Here is a 22,700-nt window from a genome sequence, read left to right as displayed (position 1 = left end):
TTGAATTATCTTTCATTTGACTGAAAATAAAGAAGAGAAAAAGAGAGAACAGTCAAGAAATAATTGTGACATTTACAATTATTATTTCTAATAAAACAGTTTGCCGGGAGGATTCATACCACTCTGTGGTCTCATGTGCTGCTGTAGTTCTCACTCCTATGGACCCAACAATAGAGATGAAGAAAAGAGAAGAACTAAAATTTCCTGAGCCTTCGAAACAGTAAGTTGTTCATTTGATTTTTCAGAATTTTGTAAAACTTACTAGTTAGATAACTGATCAGAATTTGATCACTCAAAAATTGTGCTTTATAATGAATGTATTAATATTAGTATATTGAGAGAACAGAAATAAATTTTGCACATTTTAAAAAATCAACTTATCCTAATAATGCCTCAATGAATAACTTCTGTCTTCTGATGTAGTGTGTTTGAACTATATGCCTTTCACGTTTCATTTTGTTACTTCATCTCAGTGATGTGAGTAAGAAGACTGAAGCACTTCATTTCCTTAACACTGTGATTATGGATGTACTGTTCTTGGATTCCTTATTTTATAATTGTAGTCTTTCATGGTCTAAAATATCACTTTTAAATATAAATTTCTTAGCCTTAAGTTGGTTTGTACTTTATAAGGAATGAAAGTTATTTTTAACTTTATACTATTTAATGTTTCCATATTTTTTTCCATTTAAACAGATCAAGCTTCATTTAAATTTAAATTTGATCTTATATTGAATAAATAATAGATTTTTTCTTATAATGGCCAAATAATTAAATTCATAATAGCAAATGTAAGGTACATGGACTTAAAATATCAAATAAGCTAGGATTATTTCTAGTTATGTATTAAGTAAATTAAAAGGGAAAACCTACTGATGATTTTCCAGTCAAAATAGTGTCATGCTTGCTTTAAGGTCTTGGGTAGGAGACTAGGAGATGTATGGTGTTGCCAAGGATTGCTGGCTTCAGTAGGAGTTACTTTGTAGTACCTACTATTTTCCCCCATTAGATTAACTGTATCATACTTGTTTCTTGATGTCTTTCTACTGGATAAGCTGCTAAGGCTGAGTTTCCTGGAGCATGATAGTGTCTGATACTCTTTGTGAAAATTAATAAGAAAATCCCTTAATGTTACATTCGGTAATGTCAAAGTCAAATAGAGCAATGTGTGTATTTGATGGCATGAAGATAGTATTAATATTCTCATCATAGAGGAAAGAAATACTAACCAATTCAGAAAGTAATGATTGTAATTCAGTTTTAATACAAGCTAAAAGTGAAAACAATTCAACTACTCTTAATATAGTCTAGTTTTTTGGTTCCAAAAGCCTTTTTTGTCTACTAGGAAGAAAATTACTTCTCATATGTGCCAATTGAATTATATTAGAAAACTCAAATGCATTTTTTGCAATGTATGTATGTTTATATTTGTAAATTGGATCTTAAATTCTCTTAATTATCTTTCAGTGACTGTATTCAAAACTGGCAAATAGTATTATTTGTTTACATAAAATGTCTTTTTTCCAGTCTTAGATACTTCATAAATATTCATTCTTCTTTATTCTGAGGTATAGATTGAAGCAGACAGCATTTGTTAACTGGCTGTTCTTCTTCTTCCTGTTACCGTACATTCACTCTGATACTCCTCTGTATTCTCTGAATCTACTTTCTCATTTAAACTCTCTCCCTCAATAGGATCATTCGTTCATTTCTATAGGTTTTGTTATTGTTTTTGTTTTTCTGAGTCAGAGAGATCTTGGTTAAAATCTTAACTTTTCTACATATTAGGTGGAAATTGGAGACATTTTACTTAACCTCTTTGTCTTTTTTTTTTCTACATCTGTCAGAAAAAATGGGGTGATATCACCATCTTTACAGGGTCATTGTTAGTGTTATGTGAAGTGATATTGTTAAAGGACCGGAAATCTAAAAATCCATAAAAGTGTTAGTTATGTTGCCCCTTCCATAGCTTCAACTACCAAGATTACTGCTGATTTACAGATATATATTCTTCTCCTGAAGGCTCTTCTTAATGCAAGTCTAATATATAAAGTTCTTGACTGGGATTGTCTAACTAGGTGTCCTACCAGAATCGTTTACTAAGTATGTTTAAACCAAATTAATGACTCTTCTAGCCCCCTCAAGCTTTTCATTCCTTCTGATTTCCATATTTATGTAAAGCGACCATTATTTTTCTTTTCTTAAAATCTTGATATGTTTTTTCCTCACATCTCACATTCAATTAGTTATTGATTACTTGATTAACGTCTCTGTTATATTTTTCTTACCATTTGAGCTGACCAGGAAGGTATACACTTCTTATATTTTAAAACTTTTTCTAACATGTATATTCAATGAGATCTTAATAAAGCCATTCAAATAGTGGTCATCTATCAAATGGAGATTACATATGCCCTCCATACCTCACACTGCTGTTTTGAGAATTAAATGACTATGACTATATGGCAAGAACACAATTCAGATGTAGTGATTAATTCAAAACTCTTGTTTGCCAATGAGAGAAGCCCTGATGTAAATTGATTTCAGAAAAATGAAGGGTGATGGTTGTTATTGGCTCATGTAATTGAAAGTATAGAGGTAGAAATTTCCTCAAGTATGGTTGAGTCTGGTACTCAGACAATGTCAAGAAGGGTCATTTTCTCCATCTGCATCTCTTTGCTCTGCTTTCTGGTTTGTAGTTTCCATTTTCAGAGAGGTTCCTCTAGTGACATTACTGCCTTCAGCAGGTACTGAGATGGTTTTTATCTTTTCAGCAAATCCAGTGGAAAGAAATGGTTTCTCGTTCCCTTTAATCAAAACAAAAAGAGCCCCATATTTGAGCGTCATTGGCTTTGACCAGCTTAGCTTGTTTGACATGACTATGCTGAAGCAATCACTGTATCTAGGATATTTGATGATTGATTGGCTAGAACCAGGTTACTTGACAAACTCTGGAGCAGAGGGTGGAGATGAGAGGAAAAAGGTGAGTCTACACTCGAAATATGGGTGATGTTGGAAAAAGAAGGCAGGTATGATGCTTGGAAGTCAAAACAATGGATACTCAATATAGGTAGTAATATTAGCACCGTTAGTTTTAAGAGTCAGAATTCTTTATTATGTTGAAACTATGGACTTTGAAATACTACATTAAAATGCAATCATGTGTATCTTCATTTCTTGTTTTAAATGACTTCTCACCTATTTAATTTTATTTCATATTATTTGATCCAGCTGTGCTATTGAGAGGCAGTATTACTTGATGGTTAGGAATTCAGGCCTTGGGCTAGTTTTTGATGCTTTCTTAACCATAGTTTGTTTCTTTTTAATGTGCGAGTTACTTTATCTATCTTACAGTGCAATGCCTAAAACAAAATATGAAGGCAAGAATATAAAATTTTTGTAATTTTTTACAACATATATATTAGGTAAATAAACATGTCACATTTTTATAGTTGGAGTTCCTAAAGCCCTATGTAGTATTCGTTTTGTGTATTTTGGATTTCTCATTAGGAAAATTAATAACCCACCAATATAATACTAAGATATTAGAATGCTATATGTTGAGACATTGTCTTTGGATACTTAATATTCCCTTTAAATTCAGGATAGAATTATTTCTTTAAGTAAATTTTTATCTCAAATTTTACACACTTCACGTGATGAATTCATAAACAATTGAGTCTTTGAAACATAGGACTCACAGAGTCCATGTAGTTTAGAACTCATCAAATCTCTTGCTAGGAGGAACTACAATAATCTTAGTATATGGGCTTTAGAATACATAAGATTGTACATACAAAAGAATATGTAAGATAATGTATTTTGATGCTGTTGTATAGGTGAAGAGGTAAAACATGCACTTAAAAAGGTAAATCACAGTATAAAAGCAACAGGTGCTTTTTCTCCAATGTAAGGAGTAGATTTTTGCCAAGCATATGATTGTTTAAAGTTAAGCCAGGTTTATTAATATATGAGTATAAATTTATGAAAGTAAACCCAGAATATTGGTCTTAAATATACCATTGTATTGGTATATCATTTTAGAGTGTAAGAAACATTTTATGACTGAAATACTTATACTATCTTACCAACTTTTAGTCATATTCTGGTGCTTAATAAATATTCTATATTCGACAATTTATTTTTAAATATTCTCATGTATTTATCAATTTTAGATATATTTATTGTAATAAGAAGAAAATAGCAATTATGAATTCCTATTAGGGATGAAGTATAAATTTTTCAGCATAGCAAGTGATAGGGAGGAAATACCTAAATCTTCTAGAAGGAAAGCTACATTCTGAGCTTTACAGTGGGAGAGAGTCAGAGCTTGTCTCTCATTTTCATATCTAAAGTTCCCCTTAATTCAGAAAACGAAGGTGTGGATTTTACTTTACTTTTCAGTCTAGTCTAACAGGTAGCTCAGAATACCATGGAAAGGATAAATTTGCTGGAAAAATAGAAAAAATCCCTGTGATCCAATAAAATTACACAATTTCCAAATATTTGACCATAAGCATAGAATGTTGTGATCAAAGCTTTGAGTATGAAGCTTTATAAATTAAAAAAAATCCTAATTTTAAAAATGTATGTCCATATATCCAGTCACACTTAGCATGTTACTCAAACCTAAACATTTCTCAAATCACAGATGTAAGCAAATGAGCACCTCATGAAATGTACATACAATTCAAAATTTGAAGAGAATGAAAGAATACTGCTTCCACGCTTGGTTATGGATTTTATTTTGTGCTTTTTGTAGAAATATGTTTTTGAAATGCATACACTCTGTTTGTACATACCATGGCTCAATATCTGAAATGAAGGGATTTTATGGACAATTATAAATTTGGAAATATAGAGGTGAAAGGGAAAGAGAAATTATTCTGTTACTTCTTTTTTTTTTTTTTTTTTTGCGGTACGCGGGCCTCTCACTGTTGTGGCCTCTCCCGTTGCGGAGCACAGGCTCCGGACGTGCAGGCTCAGCAGCCATGGCTCACGGGCCCAGCCGCTCCGCGGCATGTGGGATCTTCCCGGACTGGGGCATGAACCCGTGTCCCCTGCATCAGCAGGCAGACTCTCAACCACTGTGCCACAAGGGAAGCCCTATTCTGTTACTTCTTTGTCCATTTCTGTGTTTTTATTATATAGAGAGAGATCTAAACTTCCTGATAATGTGACCTATTGTTTCATTTTATGGAAATGAAGCATCACCTAAACATTTTGTCATTCAGTCCAAGTTTCAAGGCCTCCATGTAGTGATTCATGTGATTGACCTGAGGAAGGTTCATGGAGCTGCTTCTGAAAGGTGATGGATGCTATCGTTCAGTTTAGAATGTCTTATTTTTAAAGAATGGCTAAAACTAACCTATTTTAGTCTTAGGGAATGCTTAAGAATATAAGTTTAAAGTTCTATCAGCTCTTTTTATTTAGTTTTATAATAAATGAATAATGTATGTATATTAAAATTGGAAAAGTTTAAGTACTCTCTAATGTCAGCTATAAAGTTGTTACACAAACTCTAGTTGTACTGGACACATCAAATGATTCTATTATCAGCTAGTTTCCAACTCTCCTTTACAAATTTCAGGAGAACATATTCATTTATCCTTTTAAATAGACATGTATTCATTAATTTAATCCATAAACAATAGATAGTTCTTGAGTATTTGCTTTGTTCTTGGCACTGTGCTCAGGGCTGGGCATTTTGAGTTGAAAAGCAGGTGCTGTCTCTCATGAAACTTAGAGTGTAGTCAAGTCAAGACACACATTGATTGATTAATTGCAGCAATGCAAGATTGTGGAAGTGACAATGGCTATAATATAGAGGTATATGTATATCATGTTATAAGGGCTTATAGTAAGGGGCTTTAACATGGCCAAGAGAATCAGGGAAAACTTCCCTGAGGAAGTGACACTTGAGCTAAGATATGGAGGATATTAGTTAACTAAGTGAAAATGCAAAGGAGGAACTTAGCAGCAGAGAGAAGGGCTTGTTGAAATATCCTGTGATGGCTGGGAGCACGGAGAAATGAAAGCTGATGGGAGTAAAAGGGAGCCAAAAACATGTTTTTAATCAGGGCCCAGGTAACAAAATCAGATTTCTCTTTAGAAAACTTTGTCCTGGTTCCTTATAAAGAGCAAATTGGGTTTGGTGGGGGCATTGGTATGATGGAGCTAGCTTGGGAGAACCAAATTGTTACCATTTCTTTCCAACCCCAGGTTCAGTGATCTCATGTTGGAAACTTTCACTCAGCCGTGGTGAGCATATTTACACCACAGTAATTGGCAAATGCTATAAATCAGGGCTTTTCCCTCTCCCAGAGTACTCGTTGTTAGCTATTTACCAGCACACCCTAAATGGGGGACAGGTTGAGTGTCTACAGTGAGATCATTTAGGTGATTGCGGACAGTAGCTTGGACTAGGGTGCTGCCATTGGTGATGATGAAATGTGAAAAGTGAACTCAGTCAATATATTTTTCAGAACCTAGGCAAATTATAGTTATTAAACTAAAACTTATAATACCAAGCCCTTACCAAGGATAAAGAAGAAACTACTCACTGTAATTATGATAAGATAATATATTATTGTGATAATCCTAGCATGTTATTTTGAATTAGTAATAATTTAGCCAAGGGGGAGTTCTGATATTCTTTTAATTTATATTGGGTATTATCAATGGAATTATGTAAGTGGGAAACATACGAAAATGCGTTTTGCACAAAATTCCTTCTTGAATTGTTACCATTGAGTCTCACTGAAAATGCATATAAATGTAGGTAAATTTCATGTAGGACCTTATGTAAATTCTTATGATTCTTAACAATAAATTTCCTCCTATATTTGATCTGTATCCTTTATTTACCATCAATGACTTGGTGTCTTAAAACTCTCCCATTTAAAAAAAAAAGTCAGAAACTGAGACATGACATAAATGGAATCACATAGTTTGTGTCCTCTTGTGCCAGGCATCTTTCACTCAGCATGTTTTTGAGATTTATCCATATTGTTGCATGTGCCATGGTCCATACCTGTTTTTTAGTGAGCAGTGTTTCATCACATGGATGTGTCAGAGTTTGGTTAGTAGTTCAGTCCTGTCCTCTTTGACCTTGCCTTGCAAACTCACTTAATCACAGAACCACAGGGCCTCTGGGTGTGGAAGAAGTGTCTTAACCAGCTTAATCCCACCCCACCCTTACACTACTTACTGATTTTCAGTGATTGGTACACTGCCCATGAAACTGTTGCCCAACCCCTGCTCACATACCTCCAGTGACCTGCCCTTGGAGGGCAACTTCTTCTGTCCTTGTCCAGCCTTGCCTGTTGGGAAACTCCTCTTCATTTTCAGCTTATATCTACCTCCCTAGGTCATCCCCACAGAGGTCCTGGTTCTTGTCCTGGGTCTAGTCATGGACAGTTAGCTCCTTTTTCCCCCACAGAAGCCATAGGGATCCAGGAGGCACAACTACCACCCAAGAGTGTGCTGGTAAATGTTTAACTTATAGCTCTAGTTTAGTTATTTTTGTTGCTGTATAATATTCCATTATATAAATGTATCAAAATGTGTTTATCCAATTTCCTGTGAATGGATGTGTACATGGCTTGCAATGTTTACTTTACAGACAGCTCTGCTATGAACATTCATGGGCTCCTGCAGCTGGAAATGGATGGCAGAGTTGTAAGGCACGTACCTTTCTCACTTCAGCAGACAGTACTAAACCATTCTCCAGGGGTCCTCATCGTCCACACCTTTGTCCACACTTAGCCTCGTAAAGTTTCACACTTTCGCCAACCTTATGGGTGTAGACCAGCATCTCATTGCGGTTTTGACTTACATTGACTTCTCTCTAGTGATCTTGAGCATCTTTGCAAGTGCTTATTAGACATTTGTGTTTCCTGTTCCAGAAATTGCCTATCTGTATCTCTTGTCCATTTCTTTACTGGGGAATTTGTCTTTCTTTCATATTTACTTGGAGAAGTTCTTTGTATATTCAGATTTCCAAACTTGGATTGCTATGTGCATTGCAGATCTCTTTTCCAGTTGGTGGGATGTTTTTTTAATACGTTGTGACTTCTGATAAACATAATTTTCATTTAACAAAGAAACTGGGGCATAAACATGGTAAATATCAGGACACTATTATGAATATGAAACAGCCTTCTTCCCATGCAGGTTTTCAAAAGAAACGATACCTGTTTTGTGATTTTGATCAATTCAACAGTAGAGAGGGCTGTCAGAGGAGATAAATGGAGAGATTTCTGTGGAGAGAGCTGTGGCCTAAATTTGAGTCTCCTCCACAGCTTTAGGAGAAGTTGGACTTGAGAGGAGTAACTTTCTTATCCCAAGTCTAGTGAAGGGTCTTCAAGAGACTCATTCAGAGTTTCAAATGTGTTTTCTGCAACTGGAAACACAAAAGACAGATGCTGATTTATGCCTGAGAAAACTGAAGCAGAACACAAACTAGACTCTGACATCCGCCCAGAAAATCTGGAGAGTGAAGATGGGTTGGCCAACCCTGAAAGCAGTAGCATCTTGAACTCTCAGAGCTGGTCAGGGAGACCACAGAGTTTTTTGTAAACTATTTGGAGGGACAAGAAAACCCAGGAGATAGAGGCGAAGGATACCCATCCCCTCTCAATAAGAGAACTGCAGGAGAGTGGCCCAGAAAGAGACCTCTGAAGAGACCACTTTTGTGCCCATTACTAGGCCCTAGAGCCAAGCACAGTTTCCTTAAAACTCTTCTACCAACTAAGAACCTCTCCCCTCTACCTTTCATCCTGGTGGCAGGAGTACATTCACTGTGAGGCTCTTATAAGAGGATCCTTCTGTGTTTCATAGTACCTATTCACCTTATTGGAAAATGTTGCATCAGTCACTGGTTTATTAAATTAAAAAAAAAAAGACTCAAGAAAGTTGATTGTTTTCATACTTCATGTGTTACTCAAGAACCAGTGGATTTTAATACCAAATAAATAAAAATCCCCAGAGAACCTGCTTCCGTTGATTGAGTGTTGTTATTTTTTTTTTCTGCTCCTTAGTGAATCATAATATCTGGTCCCTTGTGCAGGACAATCAAAAAATCCTATTGTAACATACGCATCTGATCTGAAAATCCTTCTTTGTACAGTGAACACACAAATGCTATTTTTCAGATGATTTGGGACAGCCTGATGACTGAAGTGTTTCAGTTCATCAGTGCAGCACAGTGCCATTGTACTCTTTATAGTGTAATATAAATACAGTTTATCAGATCGCTAAAAAAGACTGCAGGTGCATCACCATTGTAGTGAAAGTAGCTCTTATGCACAGATTAAAAGGATGATGCCAACTTTCAACTGCCCCTGCTAACTTCATCCCATGGAAAAATTGTTTTCAGATAAATGAAATATTTCAATTAAATTTATTCTGTAACGTAGATAATAACATAAAATTATTTAATAATACCGTAAACAAAGACTATATTACCCAATATCAATTTCCTGGTTTTCCCCTCAGGGGAGCTAGACTAGTACAAAAAAATCAAAAGCTTTGAAATCTAACATATCTCTACTTAACAGCAAGATGATGCAGGGCAAGTTATTAATTTTATTGAAATTAAGTATCCTCGTTGATAAAATAAGGACAACAGCATTTGCTTTGTAAGGTTGTTTTAAGTATTCTATAAGTATTCAATATATAAATGGAAAACGGGTAGAATAATTCTGGGCACAAATAAGAAAAACAATAAAAAATAACTTGATATCTCTTGGAGGAAGAAGTTGGTCATGAAGATGGGAGAGGAGGTCTATATAAAAAAAACCTGATGCTCTATGGAATTTATGGTTTTAGATATTTCCTTAAGATTACTGATTCATAATATGTGGTTGCTTAATTTTTACAGGAGAGTTTTTTCTTCTACTAGACTTGAGTCTCTTTTACAACGAAATCTTTTTTTAATCTTCTCTAATACTTAGGATAATAATAACTAGTAGATACTCAAAAATGCTGGAGAAATGTTTGATTTTATTTATTTTTGAGGTAAAATAAATCATCTTTAATTTAGAAAGTAGAACCTTCTATCAAATTGAAAATAAAGTTAGGTTTGATTAATGCATAGCCACAGTTAATCTTCCAGTATTAACATAGTAAATATTTGAGTAATTGATGTTTGAAGATGCCACGTAGAATTCAAGCAGTAATTTTATCATACAGATTTATAAGAAAGATCTGTGAACTAAGAGTTTGGAAACCTGACTCACATGTCTGGGACAAGGCAAGACTGTTTGTATTTCTAAACCATAGTTCTCTGTAAAACAAACACTGGCAGCACAAACTTCAAAGAGACATTCTAAGGAGTGAAAAGTCTAGGAAAGCATCTTATAAAACGTGGTGAAAGAGCCTACTTTGCTTTGCTTTTTAGAGGAATCTACAATAAACATTTATGAATATTCTCAAATCTCTGAGTTAAAGGATCTGCACAATTGCTGGAAAAAAATCAAGACTCTTTTAGACTAATTCACTCCCATGCACTCCTATAATATTTGAACACCTCCATTATGGTACTTATTAGACAAAAATATAATTGCCTGTATTCTGTGCTCTCACCAGACACTGAAGACAGTTATTTTTTGTTTGTTTTTTAATCTCCTGTGCTTAGCACAAAATTTTATACATTGCAGGCACTGGAATATTTTTTGTTGAATTTATAAATACATTGTTTAAAATAATATATCGGTGTATTCAATAGCACTTACATAGTTCATACTGAGTGTCATGCACTATTCTAAGCTTTACAAATATTAAGTCATTTAATCCTCCCAACAATGTTGTGTGTTATTATTATCCCCAGGTTACACCTGAGGAAACCAAGGCACATGTAGATTAAGTAATTTGTCCAAGATGACCCTTTTAAAAAAGAATAAATTATACCTTCTTTTCAGTTACTTTAATTACTAAATATACAACTTGACACACTAGACAGTCATTCTTGTTTTTCATATTCAGTTCTTTTTATAGATTTTTACAACCTAAAAAATATGGATGCCGTTATAAACCAATAATGCAAAAGATGATTAGCACTTGCAAATCAACAGAATAAATAAAATAATTTAAGTAACAAAGTTCTTTAGTGTTGATTATCACAGTCAATCAGTGCCTCTTCATTTATGCATATATTTCTCCTCAAATGAACCAGGAAGAAAAGAAAACTTTTTTTAATGCTTCTGTCCTACTTAGTGTCTTTCATTTTATTAGCTACTTGTTAACACCCTTCTGTTGTTATTTTCTCTTTTTTATGTTTCTTCAGAATATAGCTTTTTTTTTTAAAGTCTTTATTGAATTTGTAATAGTATTGCTTCTGTTGTTTATGTTCTGGCTTTTTGGTCACAAGGCATGTGGGATCTTAGCTCCCCCACCAGGGGTGGAACCCATACCCCCTGCATTGGGAGGCGAAGTCTTAACCACTGGACTGCTAGGGAAGTCCCTGGAATATAACTTTAATTAAGTTCATATCAATCCGCTTAAAGTTACATATTTTGTCAAGGAATAAAAAGGTATATATCAATTTAGAGAAATAATATAAGGTGGGGAAAAAAAAGGTGTTCTCTCCAACCAACATATCCATTTAAAATGTCACATGCTTTCAGAGATATCATAATACAGTGCATCAAAATAAAGTATTGGTAAAAGAACTTACATATTTACTTTTTAAAGAAAATAGTTATTTAATGACTTTTACAGAATTAAGTAAGCTTAGTATTTTCTCTGTAACTTGAGACCAGAAATAACGTCATGTTCATGATTCTGTGTGGACCCAAAAGGCATAGTGAAGATGTACAAGGAAGATATATACAAAGATAGATTATGGTATAAGAATGGATTTTATAACAGTCAATGAATGTAGCAGGCTTCTTGTCATTGAAATTTTTATATGACTATTTTTTGTATGAATGATGTAGGTGGATTTAGGCCATAGAGGTAACAGGACCCAGTGATCTTTAAAATCTCTTCCAGTCTAGAGAATCTGTTCCAAATAAGATCAATTGCATTATTTTGTTATTATTATTGTTATCTAAGTCAACATATTATATATTTCTTTGATTTAAAAATGTTATATTTAGCTTAAGACAATTAGGATATAACATGGTCAATTACAACAAGATTCTGATTTTCTTTTTAACAAAACTAAATTATAAGAAAAGATTTTTAAAGGGTGCTATGTTTTTATATCAATTATTTTTCTTTGTATTTTCTATGTGTTTAGTTATTCCATGCCAGTTATTATTTTACCATAAGGCTATATTTGTCCCCCACCCCCCCATTTTTATCTCCTCTTTAAAATGAAGAATTTAAAATAAATATTTTGTTAAGTTACATAATCTCTTACTCTGACATTCTTAGTTGCTATATTAACATTTCTATGCGCTATGTAATTTCAGAAATTTGACACGCCACACAGTAAGAATTAAATATTGGTGAAATTACAATAATTTTCTATTTTTAAACATTTTTATCATTTAAAACCTATTCTATTATGTTTACATCAATCTATAAACTCCAGTATCTTCTGAACTGAAACCAGTCACGTTCCAGGTGAAAATTTAAACATTTTTCCCCCTTAGTAAATACATCATGTTTCAGGATATTCTTATTTTCTTGTTCCATCCTATCACAAGCTGATTGACTGAATAATCATCTAAATTAAATGTGTAAATGCCAAAAGTCTATATTAGACCAAGGAGATTCACAGAATTATATGTCTATATAATTTTTTCTACTAAGTATATTATTTCTATTGCATTATAAATAACTACGAAAATAATCCCATACTTGACCATCCACTCAGAATTGGATAATATAGTAAAGCTAAAGAAGTAAATCTCTCTTTTTTTCTATTTTCTATTTTGAAATTAATGCATTTCAAGAGAAAATGCTCTTTTGTTTAAACAAATAAAACAAAATTATTGCATTATATTGAACTGTACATACATGCTTTATCCTTTAATTGGACTAAGACAAATTAGAAAGCATTTTTAAAATGAATGAAAGTTTACTTTCAGAAAATTGATATTGTCAAAGATATAATGGGAAGCAGGTGGCTGACAGCTATTTTATGATTTAAATTTAATGTAGTTTCTATATATTTCGCATCATTAATTACCTGGCAGTTTAAAATTTTTACATGGTAAATGGCTACCATTTAAATTTAAAACTGATTACTTGAGTAAGGTTTATGGTTATAAGATTAATGTGCCACAAAGAAATATTATCTACTCATCTTAGAAAGAAAAAAATAACTTGTTAAATCTGCTGTACTATTATCCCAATTATTGATCAGATTTTCTCCCATACCTGTAGTTGACCTGGACGGGAAAAGAAATTATTAGAAGCTACTTAAAGCTCCCTGAGAGAAACTGGAAATGATTTATTTCACCCACCACCATGATGAGATTGGGATTATTATAACAGAATATTACAACATCTGTTATAGTTTTTATCTTCTTAACAAGGCTGACAAAGCTTTAAATGTTCTTTGATGACCAGGAGGCCCTGGAGAGTAATCTGTAGCTACTTCAGTGCACTATACAGAGCGAACTGAGCGCAAAGCGGAAGTTAAAAAGCAAACTGAATACATTGCCAAGTGTATTGAACACACTGCTCTCTAACCAATCATCTTCAGAAACTTGATTGAGTTGAAGAATCAATTTATAAAGGTTGGTCTGTGTTGCACCAGTAAAGACAATGTTTGGTTCAAGTTTTTCTGCTTCTCTATTCCATTATTAAAACTGTGGATAATCTCCAGTGCCGGGAGAAATTACTTAAGTTTCAAGAGGGCAGATGCTTATGTGTATTTCCTATTAATCAGTACTCACTTAGATTATAAATGACAGATACTCAACTCAAAAAAGATCTTAAGGACAAAAACAAAAAAATTGCAGACTCATAGAAATTAAAATATAAATTTCTTCAGGGAACTTATTTTATATTTTTCTGCTGTACATATTTTATATATCTATGATCATTTTGTGCCAGTAGGAAGAATGCACTTTTCAAAATAGTTGTGTGTATACTTTGTAAATTTGATATTCATTTGGCACAAATGTAACTCATTGTTTCAATTTCAAGGTTCAGAGATATTACAGGGCTTGTTAAATTCATAGATATTAAGCATCGATCCTTCCTCCTGTCCCAAAATAAAAACATCACCAAATATTTCAATAAAAATTTCATATTAAAATGACATTATAATTATATATATAATGATGGTATTTTAAATTTATAAATGTTATTGTGCAGTATCTTACAGATTAGTATTTCCACTTCTCATGTGTAGCACTGTTACTTTATTTAAAAAAATAATTCAAAACCAACCAATAAGACATATAAGTTAATCTGAAAGCAGAAATTTAAAGAAGTATAAAATGTTACTTCTAAGACATGTGAATTGACAGAATGATAACAATTGAAAACTAACTATTCATGTGAAACCAAATAATCATGTTTATATTTACTAGGTCAAAAAATTGTAGAATAAGTTTAATATCATTTCATTGTCTTTCAAATAAAACCTCATGGAAATTATAAGTAAAAGTTGACTGCATATGTGCTGTTGGCTGCACTGCTTACACACTCATCTGTTATTTTCTTAAAGAGAGCAACTAACTTTTTTGTCTTCAACTGTCCTACTTAGATTATTCCCAGAAGGTCTTCTCATTAAAAAAAAAAAAAGTCACTTTAGGTAGATCATAGATGCCCTTTCCTCAGAATTTCAGTGTACAGCAGTCATTCTCTTTTTGTAAATAATATTTCTTTCTATTACATACTTGTTTAAGTCTATATCACAATAATTTTTTATTTGATGAATGCAGGGAACCTTCCTCTTATTCACCATTGCACTGGAGGGCCTTAGCACAGCACCAGATTCATAGTAGGGGCTATAAGCATGTTTGGAATAAATGGTTGAAACAATGAATATTAATCTAGTGTTATATGGATTTTAGTAGAGAGGTCAACGCAGGTTAGTAGAAAGGCTTCTCATAAGACGTGGTATTTTAACTGTCTTAAATGTTCAAAAGAATTTTCCACATAGAAAAAGTGGAGAAAGACCTTCAGAGATAGCATGTTCCCTGTCCCTGAACCACTGTTTGTAAGGAAATTTATTGTGAGTGGTTAGAATACATGGCCATAGTCCAACATTTATAAGTAAGGAAATTCACATATATCTAAAGATAGTATGTGTAAGAAAAAGGCCTCTAGATGCGCATCCAGTAAATATGTAGACCAAAATTTTATAAGAAGGAGTGAGAAAAGATGTTAAGTGGCTAAAAACTGAGACAACATGAAAATAATTTGTTTACCTTATATTTTACAACATTTAGGTTGTAATAACTTTTGGAAAGGTATAATATTTTAAACAAAATAGAATGATAGCTCTTAAGATATGACATCCTTCACTTTAATTGTATATAATTATGTTAAGAGGATCATTTTCACATGAATATACCAAGATTTCATTCCCCAAAGGCTTTTAAAATCGTCAATTAATGTAAAAATCATCTTTCAAGCACCTTGTATTGATGATGGAGATAGGAATGGGGAGAGAGTATTTGAGGGAGGATTAATTTTATAAGTAGTTCATTTGTGAATATTTTATTGTATGGCAAGTTTTACTTCTCTATACAGAATCATGAATTTGGGGACTTGGATAAAATACTAGGATAATGAGAATTCCTTGTACTTTATTGAGTTTTGGAATTAATAATTAATGATGTGGGTAGTTAATTTTCCAAATCTACGATTAATCTTTCACTGTTAACTAAAGACATTCTTCAACTTTTATGTCTCTCGAAGAGGATTCTCGCTTGATTCATGTTTCAGAGTATTATACAGGGTCATTAACACCAGTGTACTGAGAGACAATGAATAGAAAATATTTCCACATAGAGAAATGGAATATGATCTCAAGTGTTAAAAATGAATTCTAGTATCTTATATCTTAATCTTATAAGTGAAAATCTTATTTTAAACTTCAGGTGAGAACTAGTATGTTATGTTAAGATTTACACTTTTTAAAACAGATTTAGGAAATAACAGGGCAGTGGTGAAAAGCTCAGTCTTGGGAGTCAACATTCGTAAAATATCAATTGAGGTTTCCCTAATCTTGGGTGAAGTGGGAAATTATTCAGTTTAGACTTTACTTCTAAATTCTTGTTCTGTCTTTTCAAAGTTTGCTGACCTTGAGCAGGCTATGTAATCTCTCTGAATCTCAGGAATTTATACATTTGGAAATTTATACTCAATTTATAGAATCATTAGAAGGATTTTTATAAAGGCTGCAAAAAATGCTCAGTCAACAGTAGTTAGAACTTTTATTGAAGACGACTTGCTTTTCTCAACTAACAGTTAAAATAGAATTCTGCCATTTAATTAACTCCCTACACCTTAAAACTCATGGTCCCAACTCTAGCATACTTTCAAAACAGTTCTTGCCATAGATGAGAAATGGGTCTCCTGGGTTTTATAGTCACTGGTTCAAAATAATATTCTTTCCCAGCTCTTTTTATGGCTGTGTTGCTGCCTGTATCCCTTGCCTTGGTTTCTGACCCTGATTCTCCTTGTTGGGCACCTGATTTCTATAGTTTCTCTTCATTCCCATTTGTCTTTCTTTTAAGATGCTCTCATAATTTCTAGTTCCTGGTCTTAATCTGGTTTCAGCATTAACCTGTCTATAAATTTGTTTACTAAATATTAAAATGGCTTAATTCTTCTCTATTCCTACAATCTTGGGCCAGTGGCTCCCTGAAATAACTGTATGTCTAAACACTAATGTGGCATATCAGCTCCTTCTGCAATTTTAGATATTGTATTCTGTGTTGGGTAAGTCACTTACATTTTTGAGCCCTTGTCACCTCTTGTTCAAGTGGTTAATATCCAATAATCATTGGATATTAGATAATAGTGGTTGTTATAATTAGATAAGGTTGCTATAATTAGATAATAGTGCTTTAAAAATTATAAGAAGCAATTTAAATGCTTACTATTGTTATGAATTTGACTTAAGCTGACATGACCACTGTTATTGGCCACCTTGGTGCTGATCTCCCAAATTGGTTAGCTTATTAAGACTTGCAATTTTGCCTACTTACTTTAGAAATGGACTTTTATCCACCTCCTAGTTAGTTACAGCTTAGCTGCATTGACACCTACTTTACTTCATCCTTATGGGCAACTGAATGTCTGAAATAACAGATGGCAATGTATTTCATGCCAGCAAATATATAAATCACTTCTGCAAATATATAATATCCTGTTGTAGAATTAATTCTATTTGAGCTAAAGGATTCCTGCTAATTTTTATATGGGTACTTAAAAAAATAAATAGCATGTAGTTATAAGAGTAACACAAATGAACAATTGTTTATAGTTTATGCATTGTTTTCATTTATTTTTAATGACAGTTTTAACTATAAGGCAGAGATTATCATTTTATGATAGAGAAGTTGAGGAACCAAACATTAAATAAAAGGCCCACAGTTACTCAGTTTGGGATTCTACGTTGTAAACAGACATTTCCATAATTATTAGGCCCCTGCAACAGTGGAATAGAATGAGGAAGTAGCAAATCAAACCCCTTTGCATTGAGTGCTGAAAGACAGTCCGACATTAAAATTAATTAAGATCAATTCACATTTTTATTTTCATCAGGAAAGGAATTCATTCAAATACTGTCTTTTGTAAAAATGTTTTAATGTGGTTATCTGCCCAAAGTTTAAATATAAACAGAAACCTCTCAAAGAATCAATGGGACCTATTTCATAATGTAATTTTAGCAAAACTGCTGGAACATAATTTAGGTAACTTAGGTCCAGAGTGACTCAATGAAAGCATGATAGATTCTACTTGAAGACAGAACAATTAAAGAAGCTTGATAGAATGGCCTCAGTTCCTATGGTGATAGTTATAGAACTACTGAAAGATAGTTTGAAAGGCATCAAAGAATCATTGTGTTCTTTTCAGAAAAATGATCTGTGACAGATTTTTTAAAAAGTAGAAAATAGAAAAATCCTACTTGAAATTAGTTTGCTCAATAATATTTGTATTGAGGAGTTGGAGTTTACAGCAAATGCCTTCAATATGAAATGTTGACCTACAGTTTCAATAAATTATCAATAGATTTCCTACATTTCACTATTTATAAAAGGTGAGTGTATTCTATTTCCTAGAATTGATTTGTACTCATAAACTGAGGTATGACTGATTTTCATTTTTCCAAATTTTTTGAGGTCCTCTGGTTAATATTTTTTTGATTCTAGCTATGTATGATAGCAGGTGAAAGTAATAATAACCATTATTTTATCCTTCAAACTTATCCAAGGGAGGGGACACTGATGAAAATGCATACAAACAAAAATAAATAATTACATGCTTATCTGTCTGTTTAGTGATATTTAGAAAAATGTGATTAAGGGAATATAAGCAAATGCTCAAGAATACAGGACCCATTTAACTCATGATAAAATTTCTTTCCTTTGACAATATTACTGCCTTTGGTCACATTTCCAGCCGTTCAGTTTATCACACCAACATTTCTACCAGCCTGGTATAATTAAGTCCTGAAATCTACTGTGATCCTTCCAATTCAGGACACACAGGCATCCCTCCCCAGATTCCAAAAATAAAGAAAAACACTCTCCAGGTAGTATAACTATTGAGGCAACATTCAAATGTTAAAAACTCTCTTGCATCTGAGGACTTAACTTACATAACTTGCATCAATTTGGCAGACTAAAATTACACCACCACACAATTCAGTTCAATCCAATTATAATTACTTTTCACTGGTTAACTTTTGAGTGATATATTTGTCATTTTAGTCAAACGCCACTGAGTTTAATCAACCATGATTAAGTCAACCAATATTTTCCTTGAAATAGATTAAAACTACAGAAATCCAAAGAAAAGTCATCAAGTACATAGGAGGGAAGCAAGACCAGTATGAATTATTATTTATTTATAATGCTTTCTAAGGCAACAACATCAAAATGCTAAAAATAATATAGCAGGGCTTCCCTGGTGGCGCAGTGGTTTGGAGTCCGCCTGCCAGTGCAGGGGACACGGGTTCGTGCCCCGGTCCGGGAAGATCCCACATGCCGCGGAGCCGCTGGGCCCGTGAGCCATGGCTGCTGAGCCTGCGTGTCTGGAGCCTGTGCTCCGCGGAGGCCCGCATACTGCAAAAAAAAAAAAAAAAGTAATATTGCAAAGTTATTTTTTAATAACTGAAAAATGTTCAGTAATACCAGCAGTTCTTATTTTGCATGGTAATATGTTAACTAAAACCGTGCAAAAGTGAGGCCATGGTTATGATATGTATGAGTGTCAGTTAACATGGTACCATGCAAAGAGAAGGCTGTTTTTTACTGTGAGATAATTCCTATATTCTACTGTGAAGACAAAGTGAGCAAGAACTATCAGTTTACATTGGGTACATGACGGATTATTTTTTTCTTATTACATCCTCCTCATAATTAAGAAGGAACACACATTACCCATATACTCTAAACACAGAATTTTTTGTATTGGAATCTTAAATAATCTGCTTTTACAAACTATTTCGGGGAACTTTTGTTAACATTTTTGTGGCAATTGATTGTTTAATCAATTAAGGTTAAAGAGACTTAATGCTTAATTTAAAATGTAGGGTTTTTTTTTAACTTTGCTGTATTCCACAACAGATTACAAGTTGCACCACACCAATATATGAAATGTTATAAAAATTTAGAAATAGAATAGCGAAAATCAGTATAAAACCAGAGAAAAACACAAATTGCTTTTTTAATTAAGTTTTTTTGTACTAATGTTGCAGAACAAACAACTACACATCTCAGAGCTCGTTGGTCTTGGGCTCAGCTGTGGTTCTGCTTTGCTTTCTGAAATAAGCTAAAGGGGCTTAACTTGGCTTTGGCTAAAGGGTTGGATTTAGGTCTGGTATACCTGTCTCCTCATTCTGGCATCAGCCGCTACTCAGGGCATGTCTTGTCATGGTGGAGTGGAGTGCAGGAGTACAAGAGGGTGAATTGGAATCATGAAATGTCTCTTAAAGGATACATTAAAAACTAGCGTTCTGGCACTTTTGCCCACAATCCACTGGTTACAGTTGTCTCATGGATAAGTTCAAACTCAATGGAATCAGAAAATATACTCTATTAATAGGGAAGTTACAGCGAGAAAGGGGAGGGAAGGAAAAGGGATAGTATTTGTTTTTCACAGATACAAAGATACTATCTAACACATATACCTTCCATGAGTTTTAATATATATGCTTATAATTGAGCCTTAACGTGTACTTTGATTATATTAATAGACAGTTTTTAAAAAGCCAAAACACCATTATTTACAATAATCTGGTTGTATTCAGAATATTAACAATTTTGATAAGGTTTAGGTTGAGAACATATGCATAAATCCTGATACATAATGTAGGTTTGAAGTAGAAGTTATGAAGCCTACTGCTTTCATTTCAAATCAATGACTTGGTGTGACTTTTCCATCAACAATTGTATTATTTCAGTGTAGACAGGTGCAATAAATTTTAGATGATAAAAACTCCAAGTCTTGTCTATTCTGTCACAAAAGATGAATTTTTCCATAAAATGATGATATCAAGCCTCATATTCTTTATATCTTCATATTTGCATCACAAAAAGAATTAAATTTAAAAATCTTTATACGCATTTTAAATATTTACAAGTCTTATTTTGTTTTATGGGTCACATGTAATAATAGTATCACTTAAGGTCTTTAAACAGAGGCAGAAATCAAGACAAAGATTAAAATTTGGCATCTTTTTTTCCTAAAATGTTATTTAAATTTTTTTTTACATTTTACATTTTCACATTTATTTAACTCTAATGACAAGTGTTCGAGTCTTTCTGCAAGTGATGAGTCAATGATTATATAACTATTTAAGCCTTAATTAATTATTAGTAAATTTTTTATCAATACGTAAGTCCTATGTTTCTAAAAATAAAGTTAGCTATGAAATATACATGTTAGTGTCAGATTTTAAGGTGTTCTTGCCCTATGGCTGAATCCATGCCCTGGTTCCACAAAGTTAATTTGATATTGTGTTTTGAGTGCTTACCATGTGCAAGGCGGAGGTACTAACTGTATGTCTGCCAAATTCCCTAGGAAAAAAGCACCTGCTTCTTACTCAAGAACTACCAGGAAATTTATTTCATGTCTCTAAACATGAAATGTTGTCCTCCCTGTTACTTAACTTATCCCATTTACTGCTTTTTAAAATTTCTTTGATTACTTAGCAAAAACTGTTGCATGTGTGATGAAATTTGGGACATCCAGTTAACAGTGCTTGAATCAACTCTTCATTTCCCTTCACAGGCTGTATCTCTTGTTTTTGAACATGGCTCTGCATTCATGTTGATATATGCAAATTACACAATGGTCTTGCCTTTTGTTTTTTTCATTCCATGTATTTACCTAAGCTTGTATAATGTCTTGATAACCAGTGCTGACCATGCTGAAGTTGTTCCAGTTCTCTTTCTAACAAATTAATCAAAATGGTATCATAAACCCAGCAGCAGAAGAATTTTTGTCAGATCTTAATGGCAAGAAATTGCATTAATAAAACTGTGACTTTTCATGTCCCATTATACCTTGCAGTTTTAGGGCACTCTCCAAAAGGAATATTTAGACTATATTGCTGTGACAGAGCCATCAGTTGTACTTCCTTTGGGGTTAATTCAAAATGCAGCTAAGAACAGGTTTATTTCATGGAAAAACAGAAACACGGAGTAGCCAAATCCATCATTTGTACGAACAATTAGATTTAAAATTGCAATGTCACAAAGTCCAAAAGAAAAAACAAAGAAGAGAAATTCAAAACTACTGCATGTAGCATTTCTTTCCTATTAATGTTTTCTTCTATTCCGTTCATCATCCTGGCCATTTTTCAACATGTAATCATCAAAGTTCCTGGTGTTTAAAGGCCACATTAATCCTCCCTCTCTTTTTTCATACTGGAAAACATCTCTATGAACTCATCATGCAGTAGAGATTAATTCGGAATTTCTGATCTCTTGAAGCCCCACATAGCTGATGTGTGGTTGATTCATCCCCATGTTCTATAATGGGCATGTATGTGTGATTTGTATAATGAGAGAGAAAATAAATTAGAGTGAAAGGAGTTCATGTACTTTCTCCATATCATTTGTTTCAAATAATTTTGATGTCACTTTACCTGGATATAGTGTTAGAGCATACAGAAATGTAGATTTGAAAGAAGAGCAACTAACAAACCAAACAAAGCAAGCAAAAAAATAGATTAGTAGGTAAATGTTTTTATGATAAAATGTGTAGAAGTATTTTGGAGAGAATATGTTATATGACTTCTAAAATCAGAATAATCATAGGAAATTCATTGCAGCCCTACATTGTTTCAGAGTTTTGTGAATTTATAAGTAAAATATGTATAGTGACAATGACTGAGAAACGAAGGAAAAGAATATCAAATTCTTCCTAAAAGCAAACAAAAATGAAAATCATGTCAGTGGTAGAATTTGGCAAATGTAAAGAAAATATATGTCTAACTATATGGTGATTATTTCATAATACGTATAAATATTGAATCATTATGTTATATACCTGAAACTAATATAGTGTTATATGTCAATTATATCTCAATTAAAAAAATAGAGTAAACA

At 33.0% G+C, this 22,700-nt stretch overlaps 1 protein-coding gene across 5 annotated transcripts in view; it reads left to right on the top strand.

Moving 5' to 3' along the window:
- Positions 1 to 22,700, top strand: part of CCSER1 (coiled-coil serine rich protein 1) — a 1,269,753-nt gene that overhangs the window by 321,747 nt on the left and 925,306 nt on the right. For all 5 annotated transcript variants that reach the window (XM_019926423.3, XM_019926422.3, XM_073805586.1 and 2 more), the window contains exon 5: positions 100 to 220. In XM_019926423.3, coding sequence (XP_019781982.1) covers positions 100 to 220 — 121 coding nt within the window. The remainder of the gene's footprint in view (positions 1 to 99; positions 221 to 22,700) is intronic.

Source organism: Tursiops truncatus, chromosome 5, assembly GCF_011762595.2.
Source record: "Tursiops truncatus isolate mTurTru1 chromosome 5, mTurTru1.mat.Y, whole genome shotgun sequence".
In the NCBI taxonomy this organism is placed as follows: Eukaryota; Metazoa; Chordata; class Mammalia; order Artiodactyla; family Delphinidae; genus Tursiops; species Tursiops truncatus.
Note: the sequence above shows the minus strand (reverse complement) of the source record. Positions and strands in the feature narration are given on the sequence as shown.